The 13024-nt window shown below is 36.0% G+C and overlaps 1 protein-coding gene across 4 annotated transcripts in view; it reads right to left on the bottom strand.

Annotated features, from left to right (window-relative positions):
* The window catches only part of LOC140254627 (neurabin-1-like), a 41414-nt gene that overhangs the window by 22245 nt on the left and 6145 nt on the right, over window positions 1–13024 (bottom strand). For all 4 annotated transcript variants that reach the window (XM_072341364.1, XM_072341363.1, XM_072341365.1 and 1 more), the window contains exons 3-8: window positions 4163–4295; window positions 3538–3658; window positions 2928–3032; window positions 2627–2747; window positions 1645–1788; window positions 231–284 (exon numbers count right to left, since the gene is read on the bottom strand). In XM_072341364.1, the coding sequence (XP_072197465.1) occupies window positions 231–284; window positions 1645–1788; window positions 2627–2747; window positions 2928–3032; window positions 3538–3658; window positions 4163–4295 (678 nt within the window). The remainder of the gene's footprint in view (window positions 1–230; window positions 285–1644; window positions 1789–2626; window positions 2748–2927; window positions 3033–3537; window positions 3659–4162; window positions 4296–13024) is intronic.

The raw sequence follows: 13024 nt of genomic DNA on the forward strand, positions 1-13024 counted from the left end.
AGTAATAATGAAGTATTAATTTTAAAATGGCACTTTTCCCAGCCCCTATTAGAGGATGCTCTTCAGCTTACAAATACCTGTCTTGTTTAACACAGTACAAAGAGCCTGAGACCTAAAACAGGTTGTTGTCCCTTTCATTCAGCTTATTCTCAGTAAAATTTGCTGCTAGAAACTGTAAGTAAAAAACAAACAAAACAATCCAACCCAGTCACAATTCTTTGAAAACTTACCTTCTCCTTCAGTTGATTCACTTCAGCCACTGTTACTGCATGTTTTAACTGCAGCTGAAACAAACAAATAGAAATTTTGCAGGAGCACACAGGAAATGATGCTTGAAATGCAAGTTTTAAGTATTTGTCTAATCTCCCTCGCATGAAATCAGCTTATTTCTTTGTCAACTACAGAAGCTACCATGAACTTAAAAAAAGAAGTTCAACTACATGATCACCTATGGTATAGAAAAAATGTTGAGTTTTTTAACATTCAGGTAAGTGCAGAGGTTAAGATAATATTTTGATGTGCTAGGAAAATGAGAAGGCAGCAGTGCAGTTATGACAAGAACTTGTACATAGAATCAAGTAAAAAATGTAACAGGGTTTTTTCTGATGACTGTCAGTTGTTTCTTATATTTAACTTTCCATCTATTACCCTGGGAAATCTTTTTACTTTTCAGTAAGGCATAATATACTGAATATTAAAATAAATATATCCATAACTTAAAATCCATAACTGAAATTATGTTAATAACAGTGTGGTAATGTTTCTAGCTAGAAATTCAATAGCACCCCACGTAAATATGACACAGTTTAAGATGCCATACATAGCAGCTATGCCTCTAGCAGAGAAAATGTAAATGCTCTCTATTTGAATTTTCAAATTACTGACCACTTTCTCAACATCAGAATTATCCTGAGAGCAAACTTGAGAAGGTCTGCAAATATTGATCTTTTATTAAAAAAAACATGTACAAATAGCCTCTGAAAGTGCCAAGCAGAGACCAAACAGCTTCTTTGCAGTGTATTTTTCTACTTCTGAGTGAGTCACAAATACTTAAAAGCTACCAAAAATACCCCACAGGCCCCTAAATGCGAAACACTGCACTACTTAAATCCCAGACTACAATCCGCAGCCCTGAATAAGGCTAATAAGCTCTTTAATAAACCCACTGGGAGAAAGGAAACCGATTTTTCAATTGTGTCAAGTAGCTAATCAAATGATGGAACCTCCTACTGGTTCATAAGTTCTTTACTTCCAACCTTTCCCCTTCTCAACAAAAAGCAAACAAACAAACAAACAAACAAAAAAAAAAAAAAAAGGAAAGGAAAGAAAAAAATAAAAAAATAAAGCAACAGAGGGAACAACTTGGAAAGACCTCTAAACCAAAACCAGATCTATCTCCAGAATCAGCTACTTCTACTTACACAGACCTCATCAACTGCAGCAACCCTCAGGATGTGGGAGGTCTATGTTTAAAGGGACATTTATAAGATAAATTTACTGCTGCCAGTGGAAAATAAACAGGAAACCACAATGATGGGGATATAAAGATCATACAATATTCAGATTCTTCCTAGTAGATCATGAAGAATATTAAAAAAAAAAAAAAAAAAAAAAAAAAACAAACACACCCTGCCCCTACTATACCTCTTTAAATTTAAGAAGAGATTGTGCTGAATCCATATCCAGTGGTAAACTGATATCTTCATTTTCAGGAAGATCAAAAACTTCCACGGATTTTTCATGTAAATGTGATTCATATGTATCATCATCATCATCATACTCATCATCCTGAAAAAAAATAAAATAGAAGAACATGACATCCAATAAAATACACAGTTTATAATGCAAAGACAGGCTTATTCTAGGAAGAGTCAGAGGAGGATGATAAAGATGATTAAAGGGCCTGAGAGCAACTCCCATATGAAGAAAGGCTGAGAAATGTGGGTCTGTTCAGTCCAATAAGCACACAGCACCCAGGCTTCCCCCCAAGCAAGGGGTGATGGGCAGAAATCAGAACACAGAAAGTTCCACAACAAAAGGAAGAACATCTTTACTGTCAGTGCAATGGAGCACTGGAACAGGCTGTCTAGAGAAGTTGTGGAGTCTCCTTCTCTGGAGATGCACAGGATCCATCTGGATGCCTACATGTGCAACCTAGGATTCTATGACCTGCTGCAGGGAACCAGCTTTAGAAGGGGTTTGGACTTGACCTCCAGAGGTCCCCCTTTCAACTCCTACGTTCCTGTGATTAACGCAAAAAACTGCAATACGTCTTGACTAGTTACTATTCCTTTTCAGTTTCTTCTATCTGTGATAACTTTTAAAGGAGATCTGCAAATATTTTCATTAAAATTCCTCAAAAGAGAGTTAAGTAAGCCATGGACAACAAAATTCACAGCTCGCTTATAAAAATATCTTTTGGATCATTGGTGATTATAGCAAGTAGTTATAACTGCATACTTTGATAAAGGTTATGTATTAATTTTGTATTTTCTCTGTTAATCAGCTTTCCTGTTTTATTTTTTTTCTTTTTCTTTTTTGCTTCAATTTTATTCAAAAAAACATTCAACCCATTTGCAGAAGTAGTCATATTCTTTAAAATATATGTGTGCTTATGATGTTTTACCTGCTCTGTATCATCGTGAACATAGTGCTGCTCATACAGACATCTCTCCTGCTCTAAGGTCTCACTAATGAGACGGGCTACTTCACTCTGAGTCCCTGGCTTCTCTCTGCCAATCAGAAACCTACAAAAGAAAAAAAAAATTACCTTGCAGCAACCTTAAGAGATAATAAAGTGGTTAGTTTGTTGTACTATTGCCCTCAGCAACTGTTCCGTTGAATTTTCAAGCCATAGTTTTGTATTCTCCATTAATGAAAAGCTACAATTAAACAGAAGGTGTTACCTGATAACAAACAACACATACCTCACTGTGCCCTTGGTGTTTTTGAGTACAGTGGCCGCAAAGAACTGAGTAACTCCCACTAGACTTATACCATCAACTTCCACAATCTGGTCATTTACTTGAATTCTGCAAAAACAAATACTTTAGCTATCAGTTCAACAAAAATATTTGACTAGATACATTATTGACATGATAAATATCACTTAAAACTTCCTAGTTATCTATAATAAGAAACTTAAAAGTCCCAAGTATTCCATTGCTTAAAACTAATCTCCTGATCCTCAATTACTGTGCTGATCAGCAATTAAAAATTATATATACTGTTTGCCTTGACATTTTTATACTATTCACACACTGATTGGTGTTCTGGATTGCTATCTTGATTTTGTAGCACTTCCACATGTGGACATTTTCTAAGATTTTCTAAGACATCCAGTAAGAGAACCAAAGCTCATTTTGATAAATGTCCTATGTCAAGTAAAATAACTGCATTTTAAAAATTTAACGTAATATATTCACATTCATTCACTTAAGTCCGCTTTTGTAGCTTTATTCACAGCATATCAGATGAAAATGACTGGGATCAACCAGAAATGTGCAAAAACTGTAATCAATTCAGTGGAAAACTCACCGTCCATCTCTCTGAGCAGCCCCACCATCTGTTATTGTTTTTACAAAAATGCCCAGTTTTTCCAGCCCCTGATCAGCACCAACTCCCATTCCAATAATACTGATGCCCAGACCGCTGTCACCTAAGGGATTAAATATTTTAATATTAGTCACATAATAAATGATATAACACTAAGCAGCAGTGAGGGGTTTTGAAGTGTTTCAGGTCATTCCATGCAAAAGATAAAAATATGTACACATTTTATAAATGTAAATATATATTTAATGCATAAATATAATGCTGTGTTTTGTTTTTTTTTTTTGTTTTTTTTTTTTCAAGTCCAGATACTGCTGAAAGCTTTTTTGTTTCATAGTTATGACTTCCTATTAGATTATAGGATATGCATATATCCTAGTGCAGACCAGCCACTTGTTAATGTATCTTTCCTAACTTCAGTTAGGTATGACAGTTCATACTTAATGGAGGACTGTTCAATTAAAGGTCACTATATTCAGCAGAATAGCTATGTATGAAAGCTGCAATCTACATTCAAAAATTCAAGAACCAGTTGCAGCAAAAATACAGTTTACAGTTGCTTTATTTTTTCTTCCCATAGTATCTCTAATATGCAAGGTCTGATGCACACCTTTTTCAATTTCCACAGGAAATACTTCCATTTTTTCCACCCTTTTCTCAAGTTCATATTCAGCTGAGGCTGCCACAGGGTCAACTTCTTCATTACGTCTATCATAATCTTCATTTGAGTAAGTACTGAAGACCTAAGAAGGGTGACAAAAAAAAAAAACCAGCTAGCTTAGTACTTTCTCAGCCCCTTCCAAACATGATGTAATTGAAAGAAAAATCAGTAAGGAAATTGAAGTGGTATTTCTAGAGATCCCATTTTCTAAACAATCATCAATGTAATGAATACTGCTGCAATATAGTTTCCAGTTACATAAAAATAACATTTCAGAAGTTTCAAAACAATCACTTAAACACTTTCTGCTTTGTAAATCATCATCTTTTTGCTATAGAGTTAATTTTCTAGGACTACATTCTCCTGAATCCTTTGTTTCTCCCTTCCCCCAAACCATCTGCCAATTACAGAGCCTCCACCAGATGTAGATTTCTGATTTTGCAGAGAATCATGTGGTTTCCCAGGAAAAGGAAATGCCTTGTTACATACATTACTATTTTTAGTAGTCACTCCAGCTGAATTTCTTAATTGTTAAAAGATAAATAAACAACACAAATGAATAGTGAGTATTAAGACAAATCAAGGAAAGGAGGATGAGCTATATGTAATATGCTTAATTTCACTTGTCAGCATGTTCATTAATCATATTCAAAATCATAAGTTAGAGATAAGTCATATTCCCCCTGTTCAGCTATCCGAAAAACAAGGAATATCTGCTCAAATTTTTGCAGGCACTGGGTGTTATTCTCAATATCCCTGCAAGACAAAACCATTTACAGACTGCAGCTACAATCTCCCTAATCATGAACGTGTAGTCCTGACACAAAGGTCATTTACACTGGCCTACTAAGGCTTTGCAACTTGTGTATTTTCACAGTAGATAGGTACCTAAAATCATGTAAATATGACAGAATTAACTGTAATTACATATTACTAACATTTCACCGGTGAATTTATATCCATTATTATATGGTGTTAGCTCTGCATGGGAGAACATTCAGACACAGAAAACCAGATTACTGAAAAGTGACTGATAATAACTCAGAAATTCACACAGGCACCCTTCCTGGTGCACCTCCAGACTAAAGCTGGAGAACTGTTCATAGATTGCTGTGTGCAACAAGACACAGCCATAGATTTAATGCAGCAGTTCAGCAAGCAAGAGTAGATCCACTTGGTAGACAGAAGAAGAAACTCATTCTCAGGAGTCTTGTTTCCAGGAAGTCTCTCTTACTTAGGGAAGCAAGTCTTGCAAAGCTCTTCCTAGGTCTTGTATACAGGTAAATAAACCAACAAACTCCTCCAGACTATCATCCAGACACTAGAGGGCAACAACTGGCAACAGATAGACAATAGCTACACTGAGGGTCTCCCTGTTTTGTAAAACTTACAGAAAAATTGCAATATAGACATAGAAATCCATTCAAGAAGCCCTATTTTACCACTACCAGAAAGAAGCTGATAGACTTCGTTGAATTAGTTCACCCCTAGCTCCCCAGATCAGTAAACAGTAGAAGCAATTGGGCTCTATGGAGCAGTTTTCCCTTTGGAGTGATACCTGTCTACTCTGGTTTCTTCCTCACCCCTCCCACCAAAACAAACAAACAAACAAAAAAAACAACACAAAACAAAACAAACCAGTGTCTCCAAAGATTATGGTAGTAAGAGAGATTCTAAACTAATCATAAAGAAAAAGAATAGTAAAAACAAAAATGAAGATGACAGTAATCTGCATTCACCAGCAAAGGGAGGACCACCTCCACCTCCTACAACAACAGCCACCAGGTGCTGGAGATTCAGGGGGAATAAAGTTACACCACCTGAAAAGACCCAATAACATACGGTACAAGATTTAGGCTGCCCATCTGGAAGTTCAAAAAACCATGAAATATTTTTCTAACTCAAAAGTAATAACTTTGTACTTAAGAGTCTCATGGAATTTGCCAAAGTTGATGCAAAGATGATGGGTTGTAAGAATTTATCACCTGAGGGGAACAAATCATAGAATTTGACAATGGGTTTGAGTGATATTTACCATTATTATACATAGTGTAATAATGGCACAAACATGCAAATGCAGATGAAGACTACTAATACTTCCCCACAACAGCTTCTTGAGGAAAAACCTATCTGAAACTAATTGTGGCTAAACTATTAAGAGAGAAAAATCATACTTTCCTCTTAAAATGACAGATGGGAACTGTGTATGACCATAACATGACATAAATAACGTTCTAAAATTCATAATCCCACAATTAAGAGAAGGAAGTGCCATTTTAAAAAAGTGATGAAAACTATCTTCAGATAAATCATTTTGAGGGAAAATTGAATTTACAAATAGAATGAATTTACAAATAGAAGAAAAGCAAAACCAGTGACATACATCTGGAAGATAAATGCTGCAGTAACAAAAAGAAAAGCAAGAGCACACTAAGAAACCCATAGTCAAGGGCAAAAGGTAGACATTTTTACTGTGTATGTGAGGAATCATAACACAGGATTTATCTTTTACCAGACAAGTTGTTGACAGTAATGTAAAAAACACAGAACTGTTGGGTGTTTTCTGCCAAGCAGCAGAAGCAATATTAAACACAGTCAAAATGTGGATAATAAATAACATAAATTACAAGTTACAGAGTTTAGAAGATTGATGAGAAAGCTAAACACAGTTCATCCCTGCAATGTGTCTGGCAGGGGTTACTCACTGAATCAAACACATTAGGAACAAAAGAAATTCTAATCTTACTATCTAAAAAGGCACTGCAAAGCAGAGACAGTAAAATTATGAGTGGGAAAGAAAAGAACAACTAGACAAACAAACAAACAACCCACGACACAACAGTATTTCTTCTAAATCTTTTTTTCTTTTAAAAGGCAGGATGATGATAATTGTGTCAAATGTACTCTGTGCTATTAATAAGCAAACCATTACAAAAAAGCACCTCAAAGCTCTACTGAAAACAAGTATTTAACATGAAGTGTAGATAGCTTGTGTTCACCTTCCTTAGCTCTGTTGGACTGTATAAATATTTACCTTCCAACGTATCTTCAAATAGCATGGCAATTCCCAAGAACAAGTTCATTTTCAGAAAGAATGAGCAGCACTGAGGACTCTGACAATAAGCTATCTGACCAACCTGATATGAAACATTAGTACTGAAGAACAAAATACAGGAATTATGTAAAATTCAGTACAGATTTTAGCAGAAGTTAATCAAATGATTCTGATCTACCTTTTACAACATTACAAGCTATAACAATAATAATAGGTTGGTAATCTAGTTGTTTGTAGCACATACTGCCCCAGGCTGCTTTGATGATGTTACCCAGTTCCAGCTGGCAGCAACAGAAGCACCTACTTACTGACAGCTACCTGCAGATTGAATGAACTTCCATTTCCCAAGGTTGACAGAATGGGTTGGAAGGGACCTCTGGAGGTCACCCTAGCCAACCTCCCAGCTCTAGAATAGCCAACTGCTCTTGGGCTCAACTGATTTCTAACAGAGATGCTAAAGCAAACACAAGGTATTGTCTTAGCACCATAGAAAACCAAGTGAATTTGAAAGCCTTTTATCTTGTTATATCTCCAGAAGGTTAACTGGCTAACCTACCATTGATGCCTTCTGGACCCAGTAAAGCTAATGGATAGTGGGGAAAAACAAAACAAAACAAACAAAAACAAAAAACAAAACAAACAAACAAAAAAACACAAAACAAAACCAAAAAAAAACCACAACACTGATCTGAAGGAAATAATTTCTTTTACATTCAAGTCCTCTTCAGAACAAATAAAAATAATTTGCATCCAAATAAGTTCTCACAAAGTGTTGAATTTTTAAGGACTACTTTAATTAAGCTGCAAAGATAGATACCTGGAAATTTTCAAATATATGCTTAGTCCTTGAAGAACATATATGTATATATATTCTCATTTATTTATTTTGAGACAAAACAAATTGCATTAATTACACCAGGAAAATGAATCACTTATGGAATGCAAAACTCAATCTCTGGCTAAAAGATACTACCATTCAGTTACTGCTACCGTACAAAACTAAAAATCTCCATCATAACATTTCAGTGCTGTCACAGAAAACAGTGATCATCTCACAATTCAAAGTCTTAGAAGTACTTAAAAAGCCCTCCTTATAAACTACACTCATTTTAGCAGAATGGTTTGTTGTTTTTTTTTTTTAAGAAGGAAAACTCTTGAGGAGGTTTTGCTTGCAGAAGTCTCTACTGTCAAGTCATAGAACACAGCCCAAAGACACCCACACCTGTATTCATTTCTAGTAGAAAGATTTGTTTCTGCACAATCAAAAAGCACAATGTTACAAATACAATTAAACAGTAAAATCAACAACTGCATCGAAGGGTTCCCAACTCATTAGAATGAAAACAATTTCAACATCACTTTTAAATTCTAATGCAATATTTGTGGAGAAGCATAACCTATGAAGGCAGTTAAAATAACATTTAATGAGTTGGGAGAAAGGCACTGCAGTGTTACTGACACCTGCACCTCAAAACCTTGCCAAGCAAAGACTCAAGCAGTTGGTTCATATGTCCTCTGAAATACAATTCTTAAGTTGATCATTCAAGTTTATTGACACTCAGTAAAGCCACACAATCAAAATTCAAGTTATGGTTTCAGGAAAATTGCCTAACGATGAACAGTTTCAGCTTTATCATTGGATGGCCTTTGGGATGCCTAGCAAGATGTTAAGTACCCAGGCAAACATGAATAATCATTTGAAACAGTAGCACTGAAGCTGGCCAAAGTATACCTACACTTAGCAGTTTACTCTTACAATCTCCCTCTCCATTTGGAGTAGACATCATATTACCATTATATTATTCCCTCTGTTTCTAAAAGCTACAAGGTAACCTTTTTTTTTTTTTTTTTTTTTTTTTTTTTTTTTTTTTTTTTTGCCATTATTTAAGTGATCGGCAGCAATCTCATTTAAATCGCTTTAAATATATATATATAACATTAAAAACATAAATAACAAAGTTCAGGCTTGACTCAGAACAGTTGGTAACTGTTATATGCTATATGGTTACACTGTTATATGGTTATACTGTTACATGGTTACACTGTTATATGTTATACTGTTATATAGTAACTGTTATAATCATTCTATCCAATGTAGCATTTTCTGTTAGCAAACAGGTGGACTGGAGGGCTGTGTACAATTACCTGCTTGATCCTGTAGTTTTGCCAACTTAATTTAACAAAGCAAACACACCAAACCAGCAGCACCACCAAGCAGAGTTGTAAGGGCAGCCTTGCTTCAGATCCACAACGTCATTTCCCAGCCAGCATCATTCAGCCTGGTTAGCATTTACATCCCTTGCCTGTACTGTCCCCTCAGTCCCACTGAATGCCCAGGCTGGTATGTCTGCCCCACATCACTTCCCCCTCAGATCTCCTGAGCTCATACACTTCACAGTTGCACTTCAGAAAATGGTCAACTACTTGTTTCAACCTATTCCTAAATAAAAGGTGTGGAACAAAAATACACATGGAAAATGCTTCCAGTTTATCAAATTAAGACAATCAGCCCTTCAACAGACATTCCTCTAAGCCAAGGAATGCTTTTACAATCACATTTTGGAGAAATAAATCCAGAAATCCTCTGCCTAAAGAAGAACAAGCATGTTAATTACAAATTCAATTTCCCAGACAATCTTTCTAGTAATGCCCAATCTTTTAATGAGGGAGATGGGAAATCAACCCACCAAATCCAATGTAAGCTCTTTCACCTGTTGGCTAGAGAGTAAACAACCCAGCCCATATAGAACACAGAAAAATTATTCATTTCAGTTACAAAATATTTTGTCATTCCAACTTGCAGTGCATAAACTCTTGTTTATGAATCCTTACACCACAGAGGAAACACCTGAATCAACTTATCTGAGATAACCAAAACTACAGTAATGTAATTTTCCATCTCTTAACAAAATGAATTCTAATGATACTGAAAGCAGAACTTCGGTCAAAATGTATCTGAAAGCAAGTCTATTAAGCAAAAAGTTAACAACCACTACTTTGCTTTCTGCTATCAAACCTAAGTATAAAAACAAGCTTACTAATTACTGTTCTGCCATTGGTCACACAGTATTCAGTTACTGTTCGAATGATTAATACCTACGAATATGGATAATTTCTGAACAGCGCTAACATGTAAAGAACTGTGATAAACTTAATGAGTTCTCTCATGACTCCACTGCCATACATTTACCAAACTGTCTCACTCTCTTCCTCCTTTCAGTCTTATGTTCCTGCTGTTCCATCCCACACCTAGCACTGCTCTCTCTTCCAAAGATATTTGAAATGCCAAATGAGTTTGTGTTCTATTTAGAATGATACAAAAGGTATGATTTATTTTTTCAATTTTTCAAGTAAACTATGAACAAGTTTCAACTCTGCCTGCCTGTGCTTTCACATCAGTCTAGGTTGAGTATTCTCAGCTGCTAATAACAGCAATCATCACAAAGATGCTGAATCTTTCAGCAGCTTAAATGCTGAGCTAATGAACTTGTCTCCTACAAGTCTGCTTATCTCTGCTTGCAGTCTGCATCATCACCTCACCTCCCCTGCGACTCCTCCATCCTCCTGTGTCACCACCTCACATTTGTTCGGACTACATCTCCAGTGAAACCCACAAGTGACTCCACCTCAGCCATTCCTCCCTTCTCTTCCCCACTGCTACCCTGCAAGCAAGACTCAGCATGCATTGCAGCCCTGCCACCAATGCAGACATTAATCTGCAACACTCTTTAGAGATGCCGATTTTCTCAAGATCAGGCAATATTTTAAGAATGCTTTAAAAATCTCTCTCCCTTCCATCAAACCCAGATGAAACTGCTAGAAAGTTAAAAGGTGGAGGCACTGAAAAAAACAGTGAAGATGGACCAGTGATGACGCTCATAATCTCACGTCCTCATATTTGTCTGCTTTCGTAGTATCAACAAGTATATCCAATTGGACAGCTAGTGTGTCATTTAACTGCATTCAGTGAATAATTTGCTCAAAAATACTCCTATATAAAAATAGAAACAGACAAGCTGCTCCAACAGTGAGGCAGGATAGAAAAAGAATTTATTTCCTTTTTATGCTCAGATTTGGATATTTTCTGTACAGTCCCATACCTCGGCACCAGACTTTCTTCCAAAGACTCCTGAAATGCCAAATCTGCCATTGTAAAGCATACATATCAAATATCTCCTGAAATCTAAACAGAAGAACTCTTCTGATTAAAACAAACAAACAAACAAACAAAAAAACAAAACAAAAGAAAAAACAAAGAAAGGCATACTTCTTTACTGAAAGCTGAACAAATGTGATAGAAACAAAAGGCCTCAATAAGGACCACAAATCACAGAATCGTAGGTGTTGAAAGAGACCTCCAGAGATCATTAAGTCCTGCCCCCTGCCAAAACAGGTTCCCTACACCAGGTCACACAGGTAGGTGTCCAGGTGGGCACAAGAGATACTGGATATAGAATTTTCTTAAACCAGATAAATCTACATGGAGAACTGAATGCATTTATGCTTCGGAAAAATGTTCTGACTTCCAAGAAGACTGAAATTTTAATACAGATTTAAAAGTTACCTTTCAAAAAATAAGCAAACCCACCCCCCAAAACCCAACAAAAACAAAAAACAAAGAATAAAAAACCCCACAATATTTTCACAGGTAACTTCTTCCTCCAGTTCATACCATGCTTTTGGTTTCTTAACTTCTTATACTGCTGTCTGTTAGAGGGAAATGCTGCAATCTTAGATGCAAGCAAACCACAACCAAACTGTGATCAAAACCAGAGGTATGTTTTGAAGAAATTGACTGAACAGTACTGTGGAGAGTACAGTAAATTTGAGATAAAAACACTTAATAAAGTTGTAGGACAAGACTGTTCAGACATAAGTGCTGGAAACCAATGCAAGGAACAAACAGAGCTTCAAAACACTTAAAAATCTGTAAATTGTTTTGTCATTAAAAAGATCTTTAACAAAGCTCGATGGGAATACACTGCCTCTGCCAAGAAAAAGCAGATGACTTCCCACATGCCAGACAATTCTGTTTGTCTACTCTCAAGTTCAATTTCTATTTTCCTAAATCAATCTACTTCCGTGTGATATACCAACCTCTTAATGCCACACAAGCATCTTACTGAACTGCTTCAGTGGCTGACAAACAGTTGACCATTCGTGCAGTCATCAATTATTCTCCCATTACAATGACAACTGAAGACAATCCAGAGCCTAGGCATTTTCCACCAGTTAATGGATTTTGCATTCTTTTCCTTGTGTAAAATTCAGAAGTGTAGTTACAGTTCAAAAACCAGGGGATGTATGATATTGAAGCACTACTCCACATCATTTTGTTAGAACAATTATTGGGAGAATACGCACTGATTTGGAAAAATTATGCATCTCCTAAGAATGTTAGCATTTACAGATAGGCTGCTACACATTAAATCTGGCTCAAGCCTGTCTTCATTTACTGCTTCATTAACTTCCACAGTAAGCAGTTCTGTAGTAAAAGATCGAACAGCGTGCCAGGCTGAACAAGACTAGCGTTTGTATCCCAGCTACACATAGAACAGCTCTATTTTGATGTGTGAGACAAATGGCAATATTATGAAGGGTTTGCAGATTACCTCAAGAGCAGCTGATACTTGGCTGGTTAGAACCACACAGAAATTATGAGACTGCTTTTAATTTCTTCTCATAAGAAAAAAACAACTATGTTTTGCTCAACTGCAGCAAATATAAAAGCCTTTATGAAGTTTGGCTTTGTTTTT

The sequence above is a fragment of the Excalfactoria chinensis genome, chromosome 7 (genome assembly GCF_039878825.1).
Source record: "Excalfactoria chinensis isolate bCotChi1 chromosome 7, bCotChi1.hap2, whole genome shotgun sequence".
NCBI classification, from domain to species: Eukaryota; Metazoa; Chordata; class Aves; order Galliformes; family Phasianidae; genus Excalfactoria; species Excalfactoria chinensis.